This window comes from Hermetia illucens, chromosome 5, assembly GCF_905115235.1.
Source record: "Hermetia illucens chromosome 5, iHerIll2.2.curated.20191125, whole genome shotgun sequence".
Classification (NCBI taxonomy): domain Eukaryota; kingdom Metazoa; phylum Arthropoda; class Insecta; order Diptera; family Stratiomyidae; genus Hermetia; species Hermetia illucens.
In genome coordinates, this window is record NC_051853.1 from 34,727,029 (window position 1) to 34,748,699 (window position 21,671).

The following is a 21,671-nucleotide window of genomic DNA, read 5'->3' on the forward strand; positions in this document are numbered from 1 at the left end:
TATTTTTTTGGTAACTTATTGCCTATTTCGACGAGTAGGATGTGTATTGCGTTGAAACGGCTTCATTTCTACCTCTAAAAACCAACTAGTGAGCGCTGCGGCATCGCTTATTTGATGCGCGAATACAAAAAAAAAATATTGTCAATTAAGGCAAAAGAGTTTGTGATTTTAAATTAACTTTAGATCCCAACAATATAAAGAAACGACCGGCACGGATTTTAGCTGGAGACCAAAAGATGGGAAAGTAGGCATTGGAGGAGGGGATGTTTTCTTTCAATTCCCTGCAATAATTCACGAAAAAAATATGCTCTCTCCCTAGGATGGCCTTCTCAGAAACTTTAAAAAATCGTAGATTATGCACTTCACATGCAGTGAATTCGATAAACGAACAATAATCACAAACATATTCCTTTCTGGGGTCGCTTTAAAAACCACTAGATAATGATTGGCAAGATTCATCGCATTTATTTCGGGTCAGTACGGAGCGTAACGGTGTAGGAGTACACATTTATTGAGCCCCGACTGAACCACTCTCCCGCTGCGATTGCGACGCCAACAACCACGTACACCGCTATATGGGACCCCTTTCGACAACAGGATCCGTATTTTTAGTTTAGTTAGTGCGTTTACGCGCACAATGTTGGACTCTCACAACGATACGCCGTTGGAGATCTAACTAAACTGTCACATTACTTAGTGCTAGACCTCTTGCCTTAGGGTGCCTTCCTTTTACCAAAGGAGGAGGAGAGGAGAAACGGAACTGTTAGTTCAAGGAATCCCCCCCCCCCCCCATCCGGCCTCGCACCGGTCATTCTCTATCTTCATCGCAAAGAGAAGAACACGAGCGTATTACTTAGCCCGGTTTCATCTGTCAGCGCTTCTCAGCATCTTTCTGGAAATGTTGTCTGGATAGGGCTCCAATGTGTTTGAATAAAGTTTTTGATGAATTGCATACGACCTTCTACAAGAAAAAAGTGTGGTCGGTGCCCTCAACAAACCAATTGCAAAATCCCAGTCATAAGATCGGCTTTCCCAAACTTGTGCAAGGAAGACTAAAAGTCCTGCCTCTTGTCTCGTTTTGTCAAGAGAATTACCACTCATTTAGTGTAATTTTCCATTCTTCACAATCCCTTTGAGTCTTTTTTGCGCTTGTATGGTTCAGAGACAGTGCGATAAGCAGACGCCATTAGCAAAGTCCTGTCTCCCTCTTTGTGCAAGGCGTTTACGATACAGCTCCTTGCCAAGAATATCAGCTCATTTCTCCGCGTCGTAGAACTTCAAGTACTTTTCTCAACAACGACACGCATGTAGTGAATGGCATCGTTTACTTTGAATTGAAGGGGTTATTCTATTGTTGAACCTGTATAAAGGGTATCATTTTAAAACTGTTATAAAAAAAAAACTATAAAAGCTATTGACTTGCAATCTTACAATTTTCTTTACAGAGCCTTTAAAATTCAAATCTAAACAAAACTGAATTTTTGACAACCGATCCATGAAACAGGCACAATCACTGTCAGTGGCAGTGATCTCCCCAGCGATTTAAATATCACGGGCCAACGTTATCAGCCAATGGAGAACTCGGTTATGAAATTGCTTCACGCACTAACACAACCTGGATGAAATGGCGTATACTCGTCGTATCAACGAACATCTCCAATTTAAAATTTATCGCAATGTCGTCCGTCCTGTCGCCCTCTATGGTTCTGAGTGTTGGCCAACTATAAAAGACAATGAACGGCATCTTGCGGTAATGGAGATGAAGATGTTGCGTTGGACTAGTGGCGTGACACATTTTAATCACATCCAAAATGAGGATACCCGCGATCGTTATGGGGTTGCACCGATCGTGGAAAAATTGCGAGAGAAGCGTCTTCGATGGTATGGTCACGCAAGCATTCGATAGAGCCAAATGGCGAAACCGATCACGACGAGCCGACCCTGCTTGTGAACGGGACAAAGGCTAAAGAAAACGAAGAAGAGTTGCTATGTAGATATATAAAGTAGTTACTTTTTCCCCATTCTTTTTCAAGGTTTTGTTTCGGTCTCTGCCTCTATGAGCGTTAGCTTTCCGTGCGTTCCTAAGAAAGACCAACTATCAAGACGCAGTACCACGGCTCTTGCGTAACTAGAAACAAATAAGGGACCCGAAATCGATGCAAAAATGATGGGGCTGCCAAATGAGGATTAATCGTGTTTGACTAATACTACTAATTACAATGTGAACAGTTCTCTCGATAAAAAGGTCGAAAAATATGAAGCTTGAACGACAAACTTTCACGAAAAAAAATTCCTCAATGCGTAATGCAAAGCAAAGCTGAAATCAATTGACGAGCAGGAAACTGAAGAAACGAAGGACTCAATTGCATCGCACGGTCTTCCAGTTGAAAAAGAATAATTAGAAGCTGGTATCTACGTCAATTGAGTCCGACGTAGATACCAGCTTCTAATTAATCTTTTTCAACTGGAAGACTGTGCGATGGTTGGATTGGTTGAGAGTCAGGCACTCGATCTCGTTGATCCGGATACAAATCGCGGCCGCCATTGATGTTTGTGTAGGCTTATATTTTACAGTATTAAGTGATATGATAATGAAACCAAAGCACAGTCTCATTGAAAATATAATGGGGGATAAATAACAATAAGAAGGAAGACATTGTGCAGGTTCCCTATACTGTATAAAGGAGTGGAAAGGATTCGGGGAGGAACTCAAAAACATGTGCTGTATGTTGGATTCCACTTGCGACAGAAACTTTAAAAGGATAGTTATAGGAGGGCTTCATTGAGGTGATCTGAACTGATAGCAAAGGGGCAGTTCCGAATAGTGTCTAGGATTTTTCAGAATTTCTAGTTTGGGAATATGAATCTTAAAGAAGATTCAACGCTATGATACGAATCTTGTTCTCAAGGTAGATTTTGTGGTCACAGGTTAATATTTATAAATATGGTCATCGTACCCGAAATTGTTCTATGATCTTCGGGATCCTCTCAAGACTTCATAAAATGTGTGTTACATACGCATATATGGTTGCCAATTCTAATATACACCATGTAACCCAACTAGTAATATTATTAAGTCATATATCTTGAAGAATAGAGATGATTGTGCGGTTCCTAATGGTTTTCAATGCGTGACTACTTTTGTTGTTATAACAAGTTGCAAACTACACTACGGAGAGTGCAACACTAGACTCCAACCGCACGCATATCGTAACGAGTAACTTCAAGCTGCATGCCTAGAATACAACTTGCTTTGTTGATAAACATGCTGCAGGTCGTATGGGCTGCTTTGTCTGCTTTATGCTCGAGATGAGACGATGAAACTTATATAACTTTGAAAATATCTTTAAGTAGCATTTCGGCGTGAATTGGATTCCCAAACCGTTGAAAGTATTACTCAAAAAATTTGCTACTCTGTAATGTCGCGAAATCACTCAGTACCCGATAACGGCCAACTAGACTCTCTATTGTGAACTTACGACATCTAGCGAATTGTTAAACCACAGCGAATTCAAATTGTCATTTTTCTATCAAATACATTCCGCCAACAAATTTTTTGAACTTACTTGCCGCCTCATGCAGTGTAAACACCGGTCGTGTTTAGGATTTAGTGATAATTTACGCGAATTTCCATCGATTTTGTAAAGAATAGTACCAATAGTTGATGGTTTTATCTTAAGTTTGAGCTAGTGATTAAATATAAATCACAGCTGAAGTAAATTGAGCACGTATTTTGTGTTTCTGGGTAAACAAGTGCGGCCGTCAAAAGCTAGATACCCGGACCCCAATATTTGTGTACAGCTGGCTGGAATCATTTAATACTTTACCGAGAGCTGTCCGGGGTATACTAAACATACAAAATGAGTGAAGGTGAGATCTGTGCTTAGAGTAGAAATTTGAATTCCTGTAACCAAATTCATAAGTCAATAAAGAGGTTATGGGTGTTGAACCGCGCCAACAACCCTTCTATATCATGTGTGAAGCCATCCCTACTAGTTATGAACAACAATGCTTTGGCTGTTTCTGACAAAATTTATACATTTCAGGATCTCCCGAAGATATGTGGACTCCATATAAGCATTTGCATAGCGTCATCGAAAAGTCCGTGGTGCACTCAACCAAATCATCGCTATCCCAACTGGAAGTAGTTTTGAGGAAACATAAACAGAATTTTTCAACAATTTTGCGTAATCCTGTAATAATTACCATTTACCTTTCGATGAGAAATGATTTATGAGAATATTAATTTAATTTCAGCCGAAAAATGCCAAGAGCCGCGCAGAAATACGTCAAGGTATCACCGATGGTATTACATTGCCTGGTCTGGGACATACAATTCTTTCGAAAGATTTGGTGGATGAAAGCATCATCTTGTCAGATATGTATGACCTGAACGAATATATGGCCTTGGAATTGTTATGTACCGCACAACAGCAGATGCCCCATTATCCAGGTAAAAGATACGAAGAGCTCCTAGTCGGAAGAAAGTGAAAATTTGGGTCATTGTGAGGTCTAAAAATATTCTTTTTTCCTCTTTCTTTCTCTTATACTTATTAATGGAATAAGTGCTAGTGCGATCAAAGAATTAGAGGAGAAAAAATGTTTGGAGTTTACGGAATCTAATTTTCCAGCTAGGGAAACCACGAAATTTGAATTCACATACGCTGAATAACACATGTACATAGGATGATAAAGTCCTAGAATTGTTTATAAATCCTTCTGAGTGTAATATCGATCATATTTTTAAAAGTATGACTGCCATTCAAGAGAAAACACTTCTAGAAATCTTAAAACAGGTTGAGGAACTCTTTTCGAGGCCAATAACATGAATAAATATTTAAACAATTTAGTGACTTGTAACAAATAAATCAGCACGAAGATTTAGAGATTTGAAGTTCACGCTTATGAGAAAAGTTTTTAAATATTTTTTTTTTTTTTGATATTGAAAGAGCCAAATATTTTATGGGTTCTGCTGAAACAGAATTTTGATATAATAAAACTAGTCATCATCATCAACGGCGCAACAACCGGTATCCGGTCTAGGCCTGCCTTACTAAGGGACTCCCGACATCCTGGTTTTGCGCCGAGGTCCACCAATTCGATATCCCTAAAAGCTCTCTGGCGTCTTGACCTACGCCATCGCTTAGGCAGGGTCTGCCTCGTCTTCTTTTTCTACTATAGATATTGCCCTTGTAGACTTTCCGGGTTGGATCATCCTAATCCATACACAACCTGTTGAGCCGGATTTTATCTACAACAAGACGATCATGGTATCGCTCATAGATTTCTTCGTTATGTACGTTACAGAAACATTCATCCTCCTGTAGGGGGCAAAAATTCTTCGGAAGCTTCCTCTCTCGAACGCGGGCAACAGTTTGCATTTTTTTTTTTTGCTAAGAAGCGAGTTTCTGAGGACTGGCAAGATCATAATCTTGTGTAAGAGCTTTGACCCTATGGTAAGGCGTTTCGAGCGAAACAGTTTTTGTAAACTGAAATAGGCTCTGTTGGCTGCCAACAACTATGCGTGTGATGTGATTTTCGACCCTAGATAGGAGACATTTTCAATGGTTTCAAAGTTGTAGTTTCCTATTCTTATTGTTTTCGTTCGGCCAATGCGATTCGATGTTGTTCGTTCTTTGGTTTTTTGGCGTTGATGTTGCCGCCATGTGCTTGCTTCATTAATGTACATCTTGGGTTTTTCTTCCCATAATGTCAATATCGTCAGCGTAGGCCAGTAGTTGGGTGGACTTGAAGAGGATGATGCCTCTCGCATTTACATCTGCATCGCGAATCACTTTCTCCAGGGCCAGGTTGAAGAGGACGCATGATAGGGCATCCCCTTGTCTTAGACCGTTGTTGATGTTGAATGATCTCGAAAGCGATCCTGCTGTTTTTATCTGGCCTCGTACATTAGTCAAGGTCAGCCTAGTCAGTCTTATTAATTTCGTCGGGGTACCGAATACTCTCATGGTCGTGTACAGTTTTATACTGGCTATGCTGCCATATGAATGATGATGATGAGATGGTGCAGCTGATGTCCATAGTCCAACAGTTTTTCCATCGCTTGCCGCAGAGAAAATCTGATCTGTTGCTGATTGGTCTGGCCTCTTTGGTATGATGTTCTGGACGTATGGGGCTATCCCGTCTAGCAGGACAGCAGAGAATATTTTATAGATGGTACTCAGTAACGTGATATCTCTATAATCGCTGCACTCCGTGATATCCCCATTTTTATGTATGAGACAGATAATGCCTCGTTGTTAGTCAAAGCCATTAATTCGCTGTCCCACACCTTGAGCATTCGTTGATGAACCACTTGGTGTAGTTGGTCGCCTCCATATTTAATCAATTCGGCTATAATTTTATCAGCTCCTGGCGACTTATGGTTTTTAAGCCGGTGGATTGTACGGACTGTTTCTTCTATGCTTGGTGGTGGCAGCATTTGGTCGTCGTCTTCAGTTGGCAGGACCTCCAACTCGCCGATATTTTGGTTGTTGAGCAATTCATCACAATACTCAACACATCGCTCCATAATAAAACTAGTAAGCGTTGCAAAAAATGCTAGTCAAAATAATGTAAAATTGTAGTTAGTGGAATGAATCCGTACCATACCATCGAAGACTCGTATTTTTTCCATGATCTCCTTCTATTGGTGCTGAACTGACACAAAGGGTTCCTGAGAAATACCAGTGAGAATACCAACATTTAACGGTCCAATACAGAACTGTGACTCGGACTAATTTGCTCTTCTCCCATCGCCGTCCATGGGTTTAGAATTACTTATTACTTATTTTTCAGCAGAACTGGATCTCGTCTTGCCGCTTCCACTGAGATGGACACCCTAGTATTTTCTCCCTAGCATTTTACCGAGGCTTGTTACTCGATCCGATCATGTTGTTTCTACCGACACTCGATGCATTTTCTTGGTCGGCCTGTCGATCTATCTTGGTGACAGATCCCGCCACCAAGATAGATCGGGTAGGATTTAGCATAGTGGAATAACTCCAATTATACTTTATTTATCTCTTTCCCTGATCTCAGCATTTTATTTTTGTTTTACTGAGGATAGTATAAAGTATGTTGCCTCAAACCCTCCTCCTTTACCTGGGCTTGGGATCGCCATACTATGTTAATAGCATGGCGGAGTTGGAGTTTTTCTCCTTTATGTTAGCATGTTAGCCTTCAATACACTCTTCTCGAATTTTTTTAACTATACAGTCAAGTCTCCTACAGAATCTAATACTTGTTTCTATTATCAGGTCTACCAAGGGGTCTAGTGGCTGTGCTTCTCTACTATGATGGTCGTAAAGCATTAGCTTGTTCCCTTCGTGACCTATTCCAAGCGCGAAGTGGCATCTCATGGTGTACAGAGGCACATGCGGAGGTAATCAAAAACACTTTCTCAAAGTAATTACTTGGATACTAACACTCTTTGCGATTTTCAGATTACACAATACATTTCATCGTATACCACTAGTTTAGTCGAAGATGCAAACATCTTGAACAAGATAATTGATATGATTGATGAGCTCGACATTTCAAAAGAAATTGAACTGCTTACGGCAAATCGAGGTCTTGGTCCACCAAAACATCATCGTCAAGTCCTTGATTTGTTCCAAGACATCAAATTAGCTCTGGCTACTGCGCTGTTCAACTGGTCAGCGCAATGTGGATTACCAAAAGACACTGTCATTAAACTGATTGAACATTTAGCCAAGTCGAAACTAACGGAGTCAAGAGGTGGTATCGATGATATAACCGTGACCCTTCTGATGGCTCTTATTGATGGCTTCGATACAAGTGTATTGCAGCGGCATGAGGACGGTGAGGAAATCGTTCAGAGCTTACCGATAATGAAGGAAGCCAACTACGCACAAAACGTTTTTGAAACCATACATGCCCCCTGGGAATGTGATGAATTGAAGTCGATCGTATTATTCGCATTTGGTTTATCAATGGCTACATTACGCCAGGCTCCACAATCTTTACAATTAAATTCGTCTAGGATTATAGATCAAGACGAGCAATTGGTTGATGAAGCAATTCAATCGCAAGTATTTGACTTTATACATTATGTACTGTTGGAGAGCGAATTAGTCTTTAAAACTGAGTTTTTCTATCGTCGGATTCACGTACTGATTACGGACTTCATTGATTTGATGCACTCTAAGGTGAGTCTATTTTTCTAATTTAAAATTTTTCATTTATAAGCAAATATCATTTTTGAACAGGTTACAGAGTTGCGCGCACGTGCCGATGAAACGGCTCGAACAGTTCAATGTTTTGCACAACAAGGACTGGATTCACCGCCAAATTTATGTAGAAATTTCGAAGCGCTTATGTTGTCCGTCGGAAAGTTATATGGTGGTGATAAGCTCAATTTGTGTTTGTGCATGGAGTATTGGGGTCCAATGGATATTCCCTCAAATTATCCTAAGACTACCACACGTTCGGTTTCCTTATTTAAGTTCATTCGTTTGGCTGGTGAATTGCTTCCGCCGATGCTTTTAATTCCCTACTTAAAAATGCTTAGCGGTCTTTCGAGCTGTGAACAATCGGCACGAAATACATTTAACTTGCTGAAGCAAGGGCCCGGAACCTCTGGGAGCACTACATTGTCATGGGATCACTTCTTCGGATCTTTGGCGAGATATTATACGTAAGTTGATGAAAAAATATTAAACAATTTTCTTGTAACCAGATCTTATGCATGTATCCGAAGGTTATATGGGCAACACTTTTTCATGAATAACGAGCACGCCCAGAACAACGGAGGTAGTTGTGTTTGTTTGGCATCAATCGTGTTTTACACGTGATCGTTTCTCTGTATCTAATATAAGCGGATAGTTTCTGATAGGCCTCGGCATTTGAATTTTCGTCATTATTGTGAACCAAATTGCTCGTGATTTACTATACTAATTTTGGCGGTTTGACTCTGACAACTTTTTCATATTTATAAGATTTCGAATTGAATTAAAATCCGATCATAAAAATGAAAGTATGTCGCCGTTTAACATCAATAGGCGTGTAAATTATGAGATTCGGTTCTTCGACGTTGTTTATTTTTGCTCGGTTCAGTCTTTTCCTCGGTTGGTCATCCATTCTATGGAGAAAGCTACTCCTTGCCTATTAATTTTAGACTGAACTACAAGGAGCAGACGAAAATCTAATATATTAAAAGATTCCAATCCTTTTCCGGGCTATCTAAAGGGCTGGTATACGACTCCAGTCAGACGTCTCTGTAAATTTATATATACTGTTTCCTGTTTGTTGGCTGTACTTTAATTTCATTTTCATCACACTTAATGCTGTGTAAGTGAGAAGCTCACAATAGTGAGACAAACATAAACATTCATGAGGACGGATTCCAAAGCGATGAGATTGATAGGAAGACGCTCCTCCCCTCAGGTTCTGCCAAAATTTCCAATTCAATTTGTTTTCGTAGTTTACAGAAGTTACTCTGGAAGTTTCTGTCATTGTGGTGACTTAAGTACTTTTTTCAAAGTTCTATTGGTGGTTTCGGAAGTTTACGAAGTTTGTTAAGTCTTTAAAAAATCTCACATTCTGCTATGGGATCGATTATCTAAATAGAATAGTTTAGAAGACTAAACAAAGTATGTCATTTGAATAGACAGTTTTCTTACATAATATATTTACAGACATTTAAGACAAGAGCAGCACCCAGTCAGCGATACAATCTATAAAAGTCGTGTGCTGAATCGCAGTATTAATCCCCAGGAAATTGCTGGGTTGCATGCTGTCTTAGCCGTTATACGGGCTGTGGCTACACACGATGAAGTTGCTCGAATTGCCTTGTGTGAACATCCAAGCTGGGCACCATTACATACCCTTCTGGGTCTCTTGGGTTGTTCAGTACCAATTACCCTTAAAGCTGATCTGCTTCTTACACTTGCCGCTCTTGGGAAATCAAAAGATACTGCAATTCAACTTTGGAACAATATTGAAGCGTCGCAAATAATTATGACAGTGCCAACAACGAGTGCTTACAGTAAGTTTGCTATTGATATTGATGTTTTGACAGCAAAATCTTAAATAGAGAAATGTTTTTTTCGTGAAACATAAACTAATCTAGTGTTTACTGCAGCTGTTCGTGGTCTAGAGTCTGAAATCGAACAAATCGAGAGCCGAAATGAGGTATATCCGCTTACACAAGCCATTCTTGATTTCCTGTATACACTATCGATAACTGCCGTCCCAAGAAACCTGGGCGGTGGTCCAAGAAAGCCAGGCCTTGATCCATACTTGACATTCATCATCGATACCATCTTCTTGAGATTTTACAACAGGTAAGCGTTAGTTAAGCCCTAGACATCCATGATTGACAATATCGGAATACTTTGCAGAAACTACAAAAATCCTGCAGAAAAATGGGAGGTCGGCGAAAAATGTCTTAAACTTCTTCATTTTTACGTTAAAAGCTACGACATTAGCCCGTCTGATTTCATCCAGGCAAAAGATGAAAACTCACCACCAGGTTTTCATATCATGCTTCAAATGAATACTAAATCCGAAACTTTACGTTTGATTCTACATATCATTGACGAAGCATGTAATCACTTGGATATGTATGCACCATTCCCAGGCAAGGCAAAAATGGAAGAGTGTAGTCTGCACTGTTTGAGCATCATTGAAAAATGTTTAAGCACACAAGATTTGTACTTCAATGCGAAATCTCTGGCAAATTGTGCCACCCTTTTATCAGGATTGAACAAGCTACTGTTAGATGTCAATCCCAGAAGTGGGAAACCTGACCACATTCTCAACACAACGAAGTTCGTGACGTACAATAGTTGGTTGTCGTGTCACGCCTTGTTAGGCGTAAAAATTTTAACCCTGGTATCACGACAACCAAATGTTAGCACTCAATTGTTGGGTATCTTCACGCTGACGGAAAGAATTCAAAATGAAATTCGACATGGATTTGTGGAATGCCTAGAAAGTGATTTGCCTATACAGCCAAGTGAGAATTTACAGGAGAAAATTGGCGAGGAAGTAGAACTAAGTATTAAAGTGAGTTGAAACATGTTTTTATGTAAAACGTATTTGTAATTGTTATTTTTTTTGTAGGAGGCGATCATCGATTTATTGCAAGAGAATTTACAGCAACCTTCCCCCAATATAGCACATTATTTGTTAGGATTTGATATAACAAAAGACATTCGGGTAACCCAGTTGCAACATCCAGGCGTTTTGGATTTTCCAAGTAATTGTACAAAGTCATTGGTTTCGCTTCTCGACAACAATTTAGATGTGAGTTTTCTGTGATTCCCTGGAACATTAATTTTATTGAAAGTTAAATTTCAGTTGATGAAATTAGAAACCGATCAGGACGCAACACATGAACGTCTAATTGATAGAGCGTACGGTCTTCTGTACGCATTGTGCTTTAATTCCCGCACCTCTGAGGTGGTGCTGCGATTCCTACGCTCTTGTAATGATTTTCTTGGCCGTCACGTTTCAGCACTGCCTTTTAAAAACTTTGAAAGTGCACAGGTTTTGAATCAGATGAGCTCATTGCTTAAGTGCATTGCCATCGAATTGAAAATCACTGCAGCTAATAATCAAGTCAGCCAATTTGCACATTTATGTAAGATTTTATCAGGTGAGTTGGAGAATAGAATGTCGTAGAAAAGCTTAACTTCAAACTAAACTGAATTATTCTTGAAGGAGTTGTACAGAATAATACATCAGATAATATGCCATTGGAATTAAGCCATTATTATTCAAATACAACGGCTAACATTACAATTGGTGACACCACCATTGGAAAAAAGAGCGTAGACCAAGGGACTCGTTTGCTAATATGCCACCTCCTTGATTGTTTGGAATTTGAAATCAAATCCATTCCCCAACCGAAATGGGATTTCTTCGATAATAGTTTAACCGGCCAACTTTTGCAGGTAAGTTACATATTACATCAGTCCTGTGTTTCCTTAAACTAACTTTGTCCATCTATTAAGGATTGTGAAATTCGTGAAGGAAACGGGCCCCGCTTGATCAACATAAAAAAACTAAATGATATTTTACGTGACGAATTGAATACAGTTCAAAGTACCATTGCAAGTGGACAGAGGCAGTTAATTTTACAAGAAATTGAATCGGTCCTTCATTTCGCTTTGAAAGTAAATTCACAGAAAAACAAGTGTGCAGCTACAGTGAAATTCCTCGAAGCATGGGGACAAGTAACAGAAGTGTTGTTTACCGTTTCTCACTCGTTTGCGATGTCGTTTGAAACGAAACAAGAATTACTTCTGGAAACTCTACAAGGATTACTTAGTAAGGTATGTATTATAAAGATAAGCACAGCATGATTGATTCCACAGCGCGGTGTTTCATTAAGCTTTCCAGGATCCTCAAAAATCATCCACTTTCGTTAGTTAATATTTTTTCCTTGTAAAACGGAAATCATTTCCTCGCATAAAGTAAATGTGATCATTTTTTTTATTTAGTTTTTTTCATTGACCTGTACAATCCGTCTTTGTTATATCGTTATCATCCAGTATTTTGAAAATTTTTGGGAAAACATTGAAATCGGTGTTCGTTTGTTCAATCGTCGGTCTGTCTGTCACATCTGTTCTCCCAGAAACATACCTACTATCTCGAAATGTGATGAAAAGGTGGAAAATCGGAACCTCCATATATCCATATATATAAAGAGGGGTTCCTCTACGTAAAAAATAATTTAAGAAAGGTCCCAATTAGCACTTTCCAAAATAGATTCTATTTAAAGGAAGGGGACCATAGTTCCGGCAATCAGACCTTTAGTTTCACCATGGTACTATATATCTATCCCCCCCAAACAATTACCAGTATCTATGCCCGTGGTCGGGACGAAGCAGGTCATAGGTTTGACTTTAGTTGCAAGGTGGGAATAGGGGTTAGAAATCCAGGTAGATCTCTGTTTTTGGTAGCAAAATAAATGCTCTTATTTGAAGTAATAAAAACTTGTTGTTTCTTTTCCGTTGGTGTGGGTATTTATTCTTGCAAATACCGATATTTCGGGAACCACTTGTTCCCTTCATCAGTGCAAATAAGTTTGCAAGAATAAATACCCACACCAACGGAAAAGAAACAACAAGTTTTTATTACTTCAATTAATTAATCGTTGGAAACACCGCATAATTTCACTCTGAAATGCTCTTATGTTACAATAAACAACTCATGTTTAACAATTGACTTAGCCAAACCGAGAAATTGATGAAAGGTAAAACAGATGCAACGGACCTATTCTTCCCGCGGTTGTTAGAACAACGAATTAGTGCAATTCATAGAGCCAGCTTGATTTTCATATCTAATCTGGTAATGGGGGCAATAGGGCGCCGTACATCCTTCAGCAGAGAAGTTGGACTGGGTAATTATACCTCAGAATAAAGCTAAACTGTTCTGTACTCTTATTGCCGCCACAAGTTACCGTTCGAGAACAATACAGTAAAACTAGTTGTTTCCAAATTGAATCATTGTTAAATTCCAAATTGTTTTGACAACAAAATATTGAACAAAATATGAATTGTCTTATAAAGCTCTGATCAATGTGACAATGGTGACATTGCCTGAACAATTGAACCACTTGTGCGATATATTTCAGCGGTTGCCTAAGTATTACTGGAGCAATGAGTACTACGCCGACTGCGGCACTTGAAACTAACATATATCTACCCCCCAATGACGCATATGGACTCGATACCATTGGGGCGTGGAAAAGCGTCCAATCATACGGTCATGCGTCTATCTGAAAATTCCTTGACAAACATCCCGTAGTCCTGATGCCGTCCGATCATATGGTTTCCAGGTTCGTCTTTGAAAAGATACATTGTTGTAATCATCGAAAGAGAAGAATGGTCGACAAATAGTCATGACTCTTTTCAGATTACAGACTTAATAATCTTCACTGCCCGATCCGCCCTCCATGACTGACCCCATGGAGGGCGGATCGGGCACAGTGTTCTCGGGAAATCCAATTATAGAACTAATGCGACCCCTCGGAAAAATGGCGACCATATTCCAGGCGGAAATATATGCCATTTCATTAGCAGTAGAAGAATGTCTGCGACAAAAATAGAGGGGTCGCACCATTCGAATCTGTTCCGACAGCCAGGCAGCACTAAACAGCAACGACATATCAAGCCAGTTGGTGTAGAGTTGTCATCAGGAGCTGCTGAAACTTAGCCGACTGAACGAAACATTCCTGATGTGGGTGTCGGGGCACTCAAACATCGTTGGTAAAGAGGAGGCTGACAGACTAGCTTGCCAAAGGTCTGGATTCACAATGTTGGGGCCAGAACCAGCTTTTAGAATCCGCCCATCAACTGTTAAGTCTACTCTGAAGGGTGAAATTGCAAGAATTCATGCAGCCGAGTGGAGAAATTTGAACTCTTGCTGGCAGGCGAAAATCCTGCTCCTGAAACCCTAGTGGGGCTTTTAACGGAACACTGCTCCTTAAACTACCATATGGAAAAGATTGGGGTGGTGGTTTCGGCTATGTGCAGACAATGTGAGGAGGAGGAAGAGACGGCCCTGCACTTTTTATGCAGCTGGCCGGCTTTTTCAGATCTCAGACGAAGATTCCTTTGTAAGGTTTTCTTCAATGAAGAATCTGCACACACTCTGCCTCTGGAGAACGTCCTCAGATTCGCTAAAGCATGCGAACGCCGTAGGCGGGAAGCCATTGAATAAGCGATTTACGGGGATAGTCGGATAGTCGGAGCTGCGGCTCCCCCCAGTAAACAAAACTAAACTAAAATAGTGGTCTCACACTTCTCACAACTATAATTGAAGATCTGAACAAATTCAACCTCCACCTCCGAAGAAACTCCGGTCTCGGGGGATCCTCCCCCTTTCTCCCTCTGCAATCAATCCGATCGCAATAGAGCGATAGAATTGCGAAAATGCTTTATTGGGATAAAACTAATCATATTATGAGGCGGTCCGACATCGAGTTAATGCGGACTTAGGACTTCAATTTCTAAACAAAAATAATCATATTAAAATTTTCCGTTGCAGGTTGTTCCTGTACAAGTCATGATGGAATTAGCGAATTTAGCTTCATCAACCGTCTTACTGCTGTTGGTCAATCTAAGGTATTGTTATGTTCAAAGTTCAGCACAGCAAAGTGGAACAGGTAAAAATCCATTTCTTCAGCCATAAAAACGTATTGAATTCTTGCGTATGGATATTTTAATCACATATTCATTTCCAATCATTTCAGACGTAAATTTGGGTGTGGTAGGCCAAATATCCGCTGCTCTTACAACAAGCATGAAATCAATTGCAAGCACTCCAAAATCAAATACATTGAGTTTAAAATATATTTTGAAAAGCATCGTTGATTGGATTATCGTTAGTGGCGCTGCCTCCCAAAAGTTGAGAATCAATCTATATGCGGCGCTTCTAAATTTCATGCATATCGTTAAAGGAAATTCAATCGAAAATGAGAATGTCATAGGAAACGACCAGTAATTCAACCACCAAATTTGCTAAATTTATTTTAATTTTACTAATTTAATACTTTTAGATATGTTTCCCGATTAGATCGTTCCATGTCGCGCCACTTAAATGAGGGAGACAGTGAAATTAATCAAACTCAGATGGCTATTGAAGTCTTTGCATCATTCGGCGACAAACTGATTGATATTCTCTGCCATGATTGCACTGGAGGACATGATATCTGCAAGATGTTGGCTCTTTCGTGCATTGATATGCTTTTGGACATGGACTCGCTGACAAATTTCATAAACTTTATTTCAAAACGCGGATACTTGTCACATCTAATCGACAGTCTAATGAAATCTGACGACAGCTTGTGTAGAGTTCTGAAAACTGTTCCGGATAACATGCGCGCGCTTTACGTTTACGAGTCGAAAATGGCAATGTTAAGTAGAGTGGCCAATTCACATATCGGTGCAGAGCTTCTTCTGGAACAGAGAGTACTTGGCGTCTTATCTAGCATGAATGTGTTCGATCTACATCCAGACTTCCAAGTGAATAGTTACACACGTCATGGAAGTGGTACAGAATCATTTGTGCCTCCTGTCGACGCTAGATACCAACAGATTCTTTTCCCTGCTCTGAATCTGTGTGATTCTATTCTGTCTACCTTGGGCCCGGAAAATCATTCGGCTATTTCACAAGTTATGCATTTCTTATTATCACACGGTGATATGATTGAAATTGTTCTACGTGCTGGTACGCCGTTCCTTCATTTAGGATTGCTCCAAGAATTATCTGCACTAACGGGACTGATAGCTAGAAGTTCCAATCAGGAGCTTTCGAACCTAGTTGAACCGAATGCAAATCAAGATTTGAGTGTTCATTTGTATCGTTTGCAAAAGTTGATGTTATCACTGTTCCCACGTTTCATTGCAAGTACGGCAACTTTAAAAGAGATGTTCAAACCCGAAAACATAACGTAATAAATTATAATGGATTTATTCTATAAAAAATATGTTCGAAAATTCCTCATTTTTACAGGTATGATCCGAGCGACAAAAATAAGGCACTTCATATCAAGTACTTTTTAGAGATCGCATCCAATATTGCATTGTACTGCCGGAATTCTGTAGCAAATCACGCGGCCGATCATAGGACAAACGCCGTTTTATTCTCACCAAGTATTAATGATTCCGTTCAGCGGTAAGTAATAGATAATATAATTAAAAATTGGGTAAAAATCACAAAGGTTCATTTTATGACAACAGTTCGGATATAAGGGGCAGCACCTTAGAAATTTCACCAAGTTTAGGGATAGTTGTATGTCAACTGAAAAGCAGTGTGGAGTACTACAGCCGCGATAAGTCTGTCTATGATAGCCTTATCAATCAGAGATCGTCTTTACCGAGCACTACTTTGGACTCGACAGGTTTGTATTTTTTATTATTATTGAAAAGGATATTGTTTTCGTTCGAAATTTACATCAAATCATTAAATGTCGTCCAAAGGTGGTTATTAGAATTTATTTGAAATAGAAGTAGATCAAAATTCGCAACTTATATTTATATATGAGGAGAGTAACTTGATAAGGGGCGCGACTATTTTTCTACTCAAATATTTAGGAACCACCATAATTCTCATATCTTAAGTTCATCATATTTGTTATTTATTCATATTCTCGCATTTTTTTCCTCCTAGCGCACGTACAATATACAAATTTATCTGAAAGACTGGCCAATAAAAATAATGAACTGAAACATTGTTCATTTATTACGGAACAATGTCTCTACTTGTTGTGGTCTCATTTAGACTTCTACATGCTCCGTGCCATACCCGTAAATACCCTGCAGTTTTCAAGTACAATTAATCCATTCAACAATGAAAGTGAGTTTTATTTATCATAATTCAAACATTAAGTGATTATTGCTATATTAAAATTCGCTATTTCATTAATAGACTTTGTTTCCTCACCAACTGAAGCTGGATGGAAAATAACAACAGAAGATGTCAGTGCATTGAAAAAGACATTAGTTCTAATCTTCAACGAAACATTCTGTAAATCTCTCATTGCCACAACTCAGCCACAAGCCGGGGCGGATAAGGGCTTTACAGATGCTTTACTTCGAAGAGTAAAACGTCTCATACAATTTGTTCCTGTTGATTAGTGAACTATAGGAATTTCTTTCTTTTTTTTATACGCTACCGATAGCTTATTATTTCATTTTTATTTTATTTGTAATATAAAGTATCCAGATTTGTTGTCTTGATGGAATTTGATAAATGTATTAACAATGTCAATGAATAAATAATATTAAATCGAAACCTGTGGTCATCTTCACTTGCGACCCAGTTTAGTCTTATGTTTTTACTTTCGATTTTATTATAGGTGGAACTCTTCTGTAATTTTAGTTATACAGCGGGGTAATACAGATACAAACAACTGTGATCAATCAATTTAGCATAATAATCCGGCATTTACTACAAATGGAAATAGCGATGGTTAAACAACTCCACACTGAGTTACGCTGTCCATTGTCTTTCCTCTCGTTTTATCAAGGGAGAGATACCTCTAAACTGCCGAAGATAAGCCTATTTTTATGATTTGTATTTTCTAATAAAAACTTTATCTTTTGTAATTGTATGCGTACATATATCTGTATATACAACAGTTAATCATCAGAAACAAATCATAATGGGCAAGATTATGAAGAGATCGGCGCTTTCTCTTCAGTAGGGAACATGGACATCGAACAGGCTATAAATTTAAAATCATTTCAATTTCATGCATTACCCACATTCTTAGATAAAAAAGAAATTCTGAAATTTCTAAATCGATTACAAGTAACTTCTCCTTAAATCGTCCCTTGACATCGATGAGATATTGTCGGAAACTTTTACATGAACAAGAATTTTACGCGATAAATCCAGTGGAAAAAGTTTGTGTAATTTCATACAAAAATATAATTTCACAACTTACTATTTACTACAATGCAAGAATAAGGAAATGGAAAGTGAATTAAGTGTGTCCTCAGGTTGGAATATTGACTCTTCCAGTTTTAATTAGTCAACATTTTCATTTCATTCAGAGGTTTTGATGCTCGCTCCATTACATATAATAGTGTCTACACAGATGAACTTAGGTTTCCCGCTCCAAATAGATAAAATGATCTAAACTAAATGCAAATAAGTTTTTATCCTCTGCTATCTTCATTGAAAAATTTTGTACAATGGAACCAATTTAGAACAAACGATATTTTATTTCGATTTTAATAATATTAAAACAAAAATCATTGGCGCGACAATCCAATTGAATCTGGACATTTGAAATGTGTTAGAGCCCTTTGTCCAAGACTGTGACGGTACACTACAGCACTACGCTCGTCCGTTCTCAGTATGCTGATTTGAATCAGGTGCGCATTCACAGCTGGGTCGATTAGCATCCGACATCGAGTCAAAATTTTGTTTCGCGAATAGCAACGGATACTGAAAAACTAAGAAAATTGAATGGAATAATACAAAAACAAATTACCGAGCGAATAAGCAAAAAGCAAATCTGCAAGCTGAGATTTGAATTACAAGAATAACAGTGAATAAAATGTTTCTACCGGAGAACTGTAAAGACCACGAGGGTTAGGAAATGCTTAAATGAACATGAAGATTATGAATGAATTTTAACCGTTCACAAGTTCGAAGTGACATGCGCTTTCGTTGGTAACCGATCACCAGAGCTTTTGGGCCAGATGCACGAAAATACATATCGCATTACAACGGGGGCACTGGTCTATATAGGACCACGCCGCTAGACCCGGCATACCATTGTTGAAGTTGGGCAGAGGAAGGAAAGGCCCTCAGGCCCTTTTTTTGCGATTGCCCAGCTCCTGCTAGAACCAGGTTGCGAACACTAGATAGCCGATTCTCTTGAAGCCCTCACATATATCTTTGGTTGTAGGGTGGGGGGAGATTTGGTAAGATCCGCCCCGTACTTACGGGGTCGTAGGGAGATAAAATAGGTTCTCGACGCATATACAGGCGGTAAATGTTTGTCCCGTTTTAGGAGGTAGGCAATATCGACGAAGAAGGGGGTAAGCAAACGACTTCGAAATGGAGGAGTATGGAGGATGAAAGTAGTTACTATTTAGCTAAGCACTGATGAAGGAAGTTAGTAGCTCCCGCAATATGTAGTAGTGAATATTTCCTTTTTGCGATATATTAGTTGTTTGAACGTGATTTTAATTCAGTTTTGTGATTTTTATACCGTCACGTGATCAGTATTTACTTATTCATTTTTATTTGAAACGTAAACATGTGGTCTTGAAGGTGAACAAGTCAAAATACTTTTTATTGATTAGAATTACCAAGTTAATTTGCTTCACATCAAGAGCATGTTTTCTTACAGTTAAATTTTTACATGTCATTCGACTAACATAATGGCAAGTTTAAAATACCCGTTAGAATGCGCTATTAGGTGAAAAATCCATTTTGACATTTTTTCAAAATTATATCTTCGAAGTGACGGTGGAAAAATATCCACTTATATGAAATTTTATGTAGATTCTGAAAACGGTAGTTGTGATATTGTTGGGCGATGAAGCTTTTTGACACTATTAATGGAAAACGCTGTAACTGTGTAAGGGTAAACGATAGAGTGGCCATTACACGGAATAATTTTCCCCAAACGAATGGTGCACAATAAAATTTCTACTATTGTGAACAGGACACGCTATATATGGACTGATAAATCAGATTTTGTGGAAAGACGACCTAGTGAAAAATTTAAAGAATTTGTTTAAATTAGATGCTTTTAGCCAATAAAACGGAAAAATATCTTCCAAAGCAATCTTTCATTTTAAAACTTTGGCTAACAAATTACCTACTAGTCCAAACCAAGTCAAGAATAAATTTAGCATTATAGTCTGGTCAATGATTAGTAGGAAAAGTAGGGAGCGCTTGTTATTTATCCAAAAGACTATAAAGCAGGACCAATATATAACGGCCTTGGCAAACAGAATGCTATTCAAAATCCACGAATGGTTATCAAGTGGCAACTTTATATTTGGGCACGACTCTGCCACAAGGCCAAAAAAAAGGAAAGAACTTCCTAGAAAAAAATTCAAACAAGAACTTTTGACTGGCCTGGTTATTTATCGAAACTTTACCCTGTCTTCGGAAATCAATGAAAAACACAACAGTTGAGAGAAGCCCTTATTGTGATTAAACTTAGAAGCGAATAAATTGCCTTAAATATATTGAAAGTATGCCAAGAAGATTAAAAGTTATGATGCCAGCAGCACACAACGTGACTAAATATTGAAATTTCTTTTTATGTTTAACGTTATAAGATTATTTTAAGCATATTTTAAATATATATTCAATACTGTTTGACAAAATTAATAATTTATCAAAAATGGCAGCATGTTTATTACCTTTTATTCCATATAAACTAAAATTATGTATTTTTTAAAAGGTGGCTTTAATAATTTGGCGACCCACTATACATAAATACTATACTATCCATGCATATGTAAATTGATCGTACTTATACTTCCGGTTTACTTCATGCACAATGGTATACATATGTACATGGGTAGTACATATATTGAATACCGCTGTTTTAATGTACTAATATATCTGGATTAACTACCTGCAAATTTCATTAGCACATATATATACGTACATACATACATATGTCTGGCTGGAGTAATTAATATTGATATACAAATAAACCAAAAACTTAAAATAAAATGTTTCTTTGTGATCCCCCATTCATGTGAGCTCACTTTGTTGTGGTATTGACGAATTGATATGGGATGATGACGTAATCCACGCTGTAGAACGCACGAAATTCACAAGAAATGACAAAGTTTCACCCTCTATAACTTTGTTAATAATAGTTGGATTTTCTTCAAACTTAACCAGTTTGTGCCTTATATCGTCCTTTATACAAATGCAATTTTATAGTTCTAGTGTGAATTTAAGGGCTTTCCGGGGTTAAGGGGTTACCGGCTAAATTTCTAAAATATGCTAATATACTATTTATTCATGCAGATATCAAAACGAGGTGTATTTTGAGGCCTAGATTTCGTTTAGATACACCACTGTGATTTTTTTTATATTTTTCGGTTGAACAGGTTCTGAGAACAAGATATGTTACACTTTTTGTGGGTCATATTTTGGGCCTTCACTCCCCTACGTCTTACCCGATATCAAATGTGGGGCCAGTTTCG

The 21,671-nt window shown here is 38.5% G+C and overlaps 1 protein-coding gene across 1 annotated transcript; it reads left to right on the top strand.

The window, feature by feature from the left end:
- The first annotated feature begins 3,557 nt into the window (after positions 1–3,557).
- On the top strand, positions 3,558–17,767 carry LOC119657658 (nuclear pore complex protein Nup205). Its single transcript, XM_038064682.1, has 20 exons — positions 3,558–3,870; positions 4,047–4,195; positions 4,258–4,453; positions 7,260–7,384; positions 7,446–8,171; positions 8,232–8,659; positions 9,660–10,009; positions 10,106–10,307; positions 10,365–11,031; positions 11,089–11,271; positions 11,326–11,623; positions 11,689–11,921; positions 11,982–12,302; positions 15,022–15,139; positions 15,227–15,473; positions 15,533–16,426; positions 16,489–16,650; positions 16,716–16,876; positions 17,146–17,331; positions 17,404–17,767. Exons 1-20 carry the CDS (start codon positions 3,861–3,863, stop codon positions 17,610–17,612), a joined length of 5,865 nt encoding a protein of 1,954 aa, XP_037920610.1. The 5' UTR covers positions 3,558–3,860; the 3' UTR covers positions 17,613–17,767.
- The last annotated feature ends 3,904 nt before the right edge of the window (positions 17,768–21,671 follow it).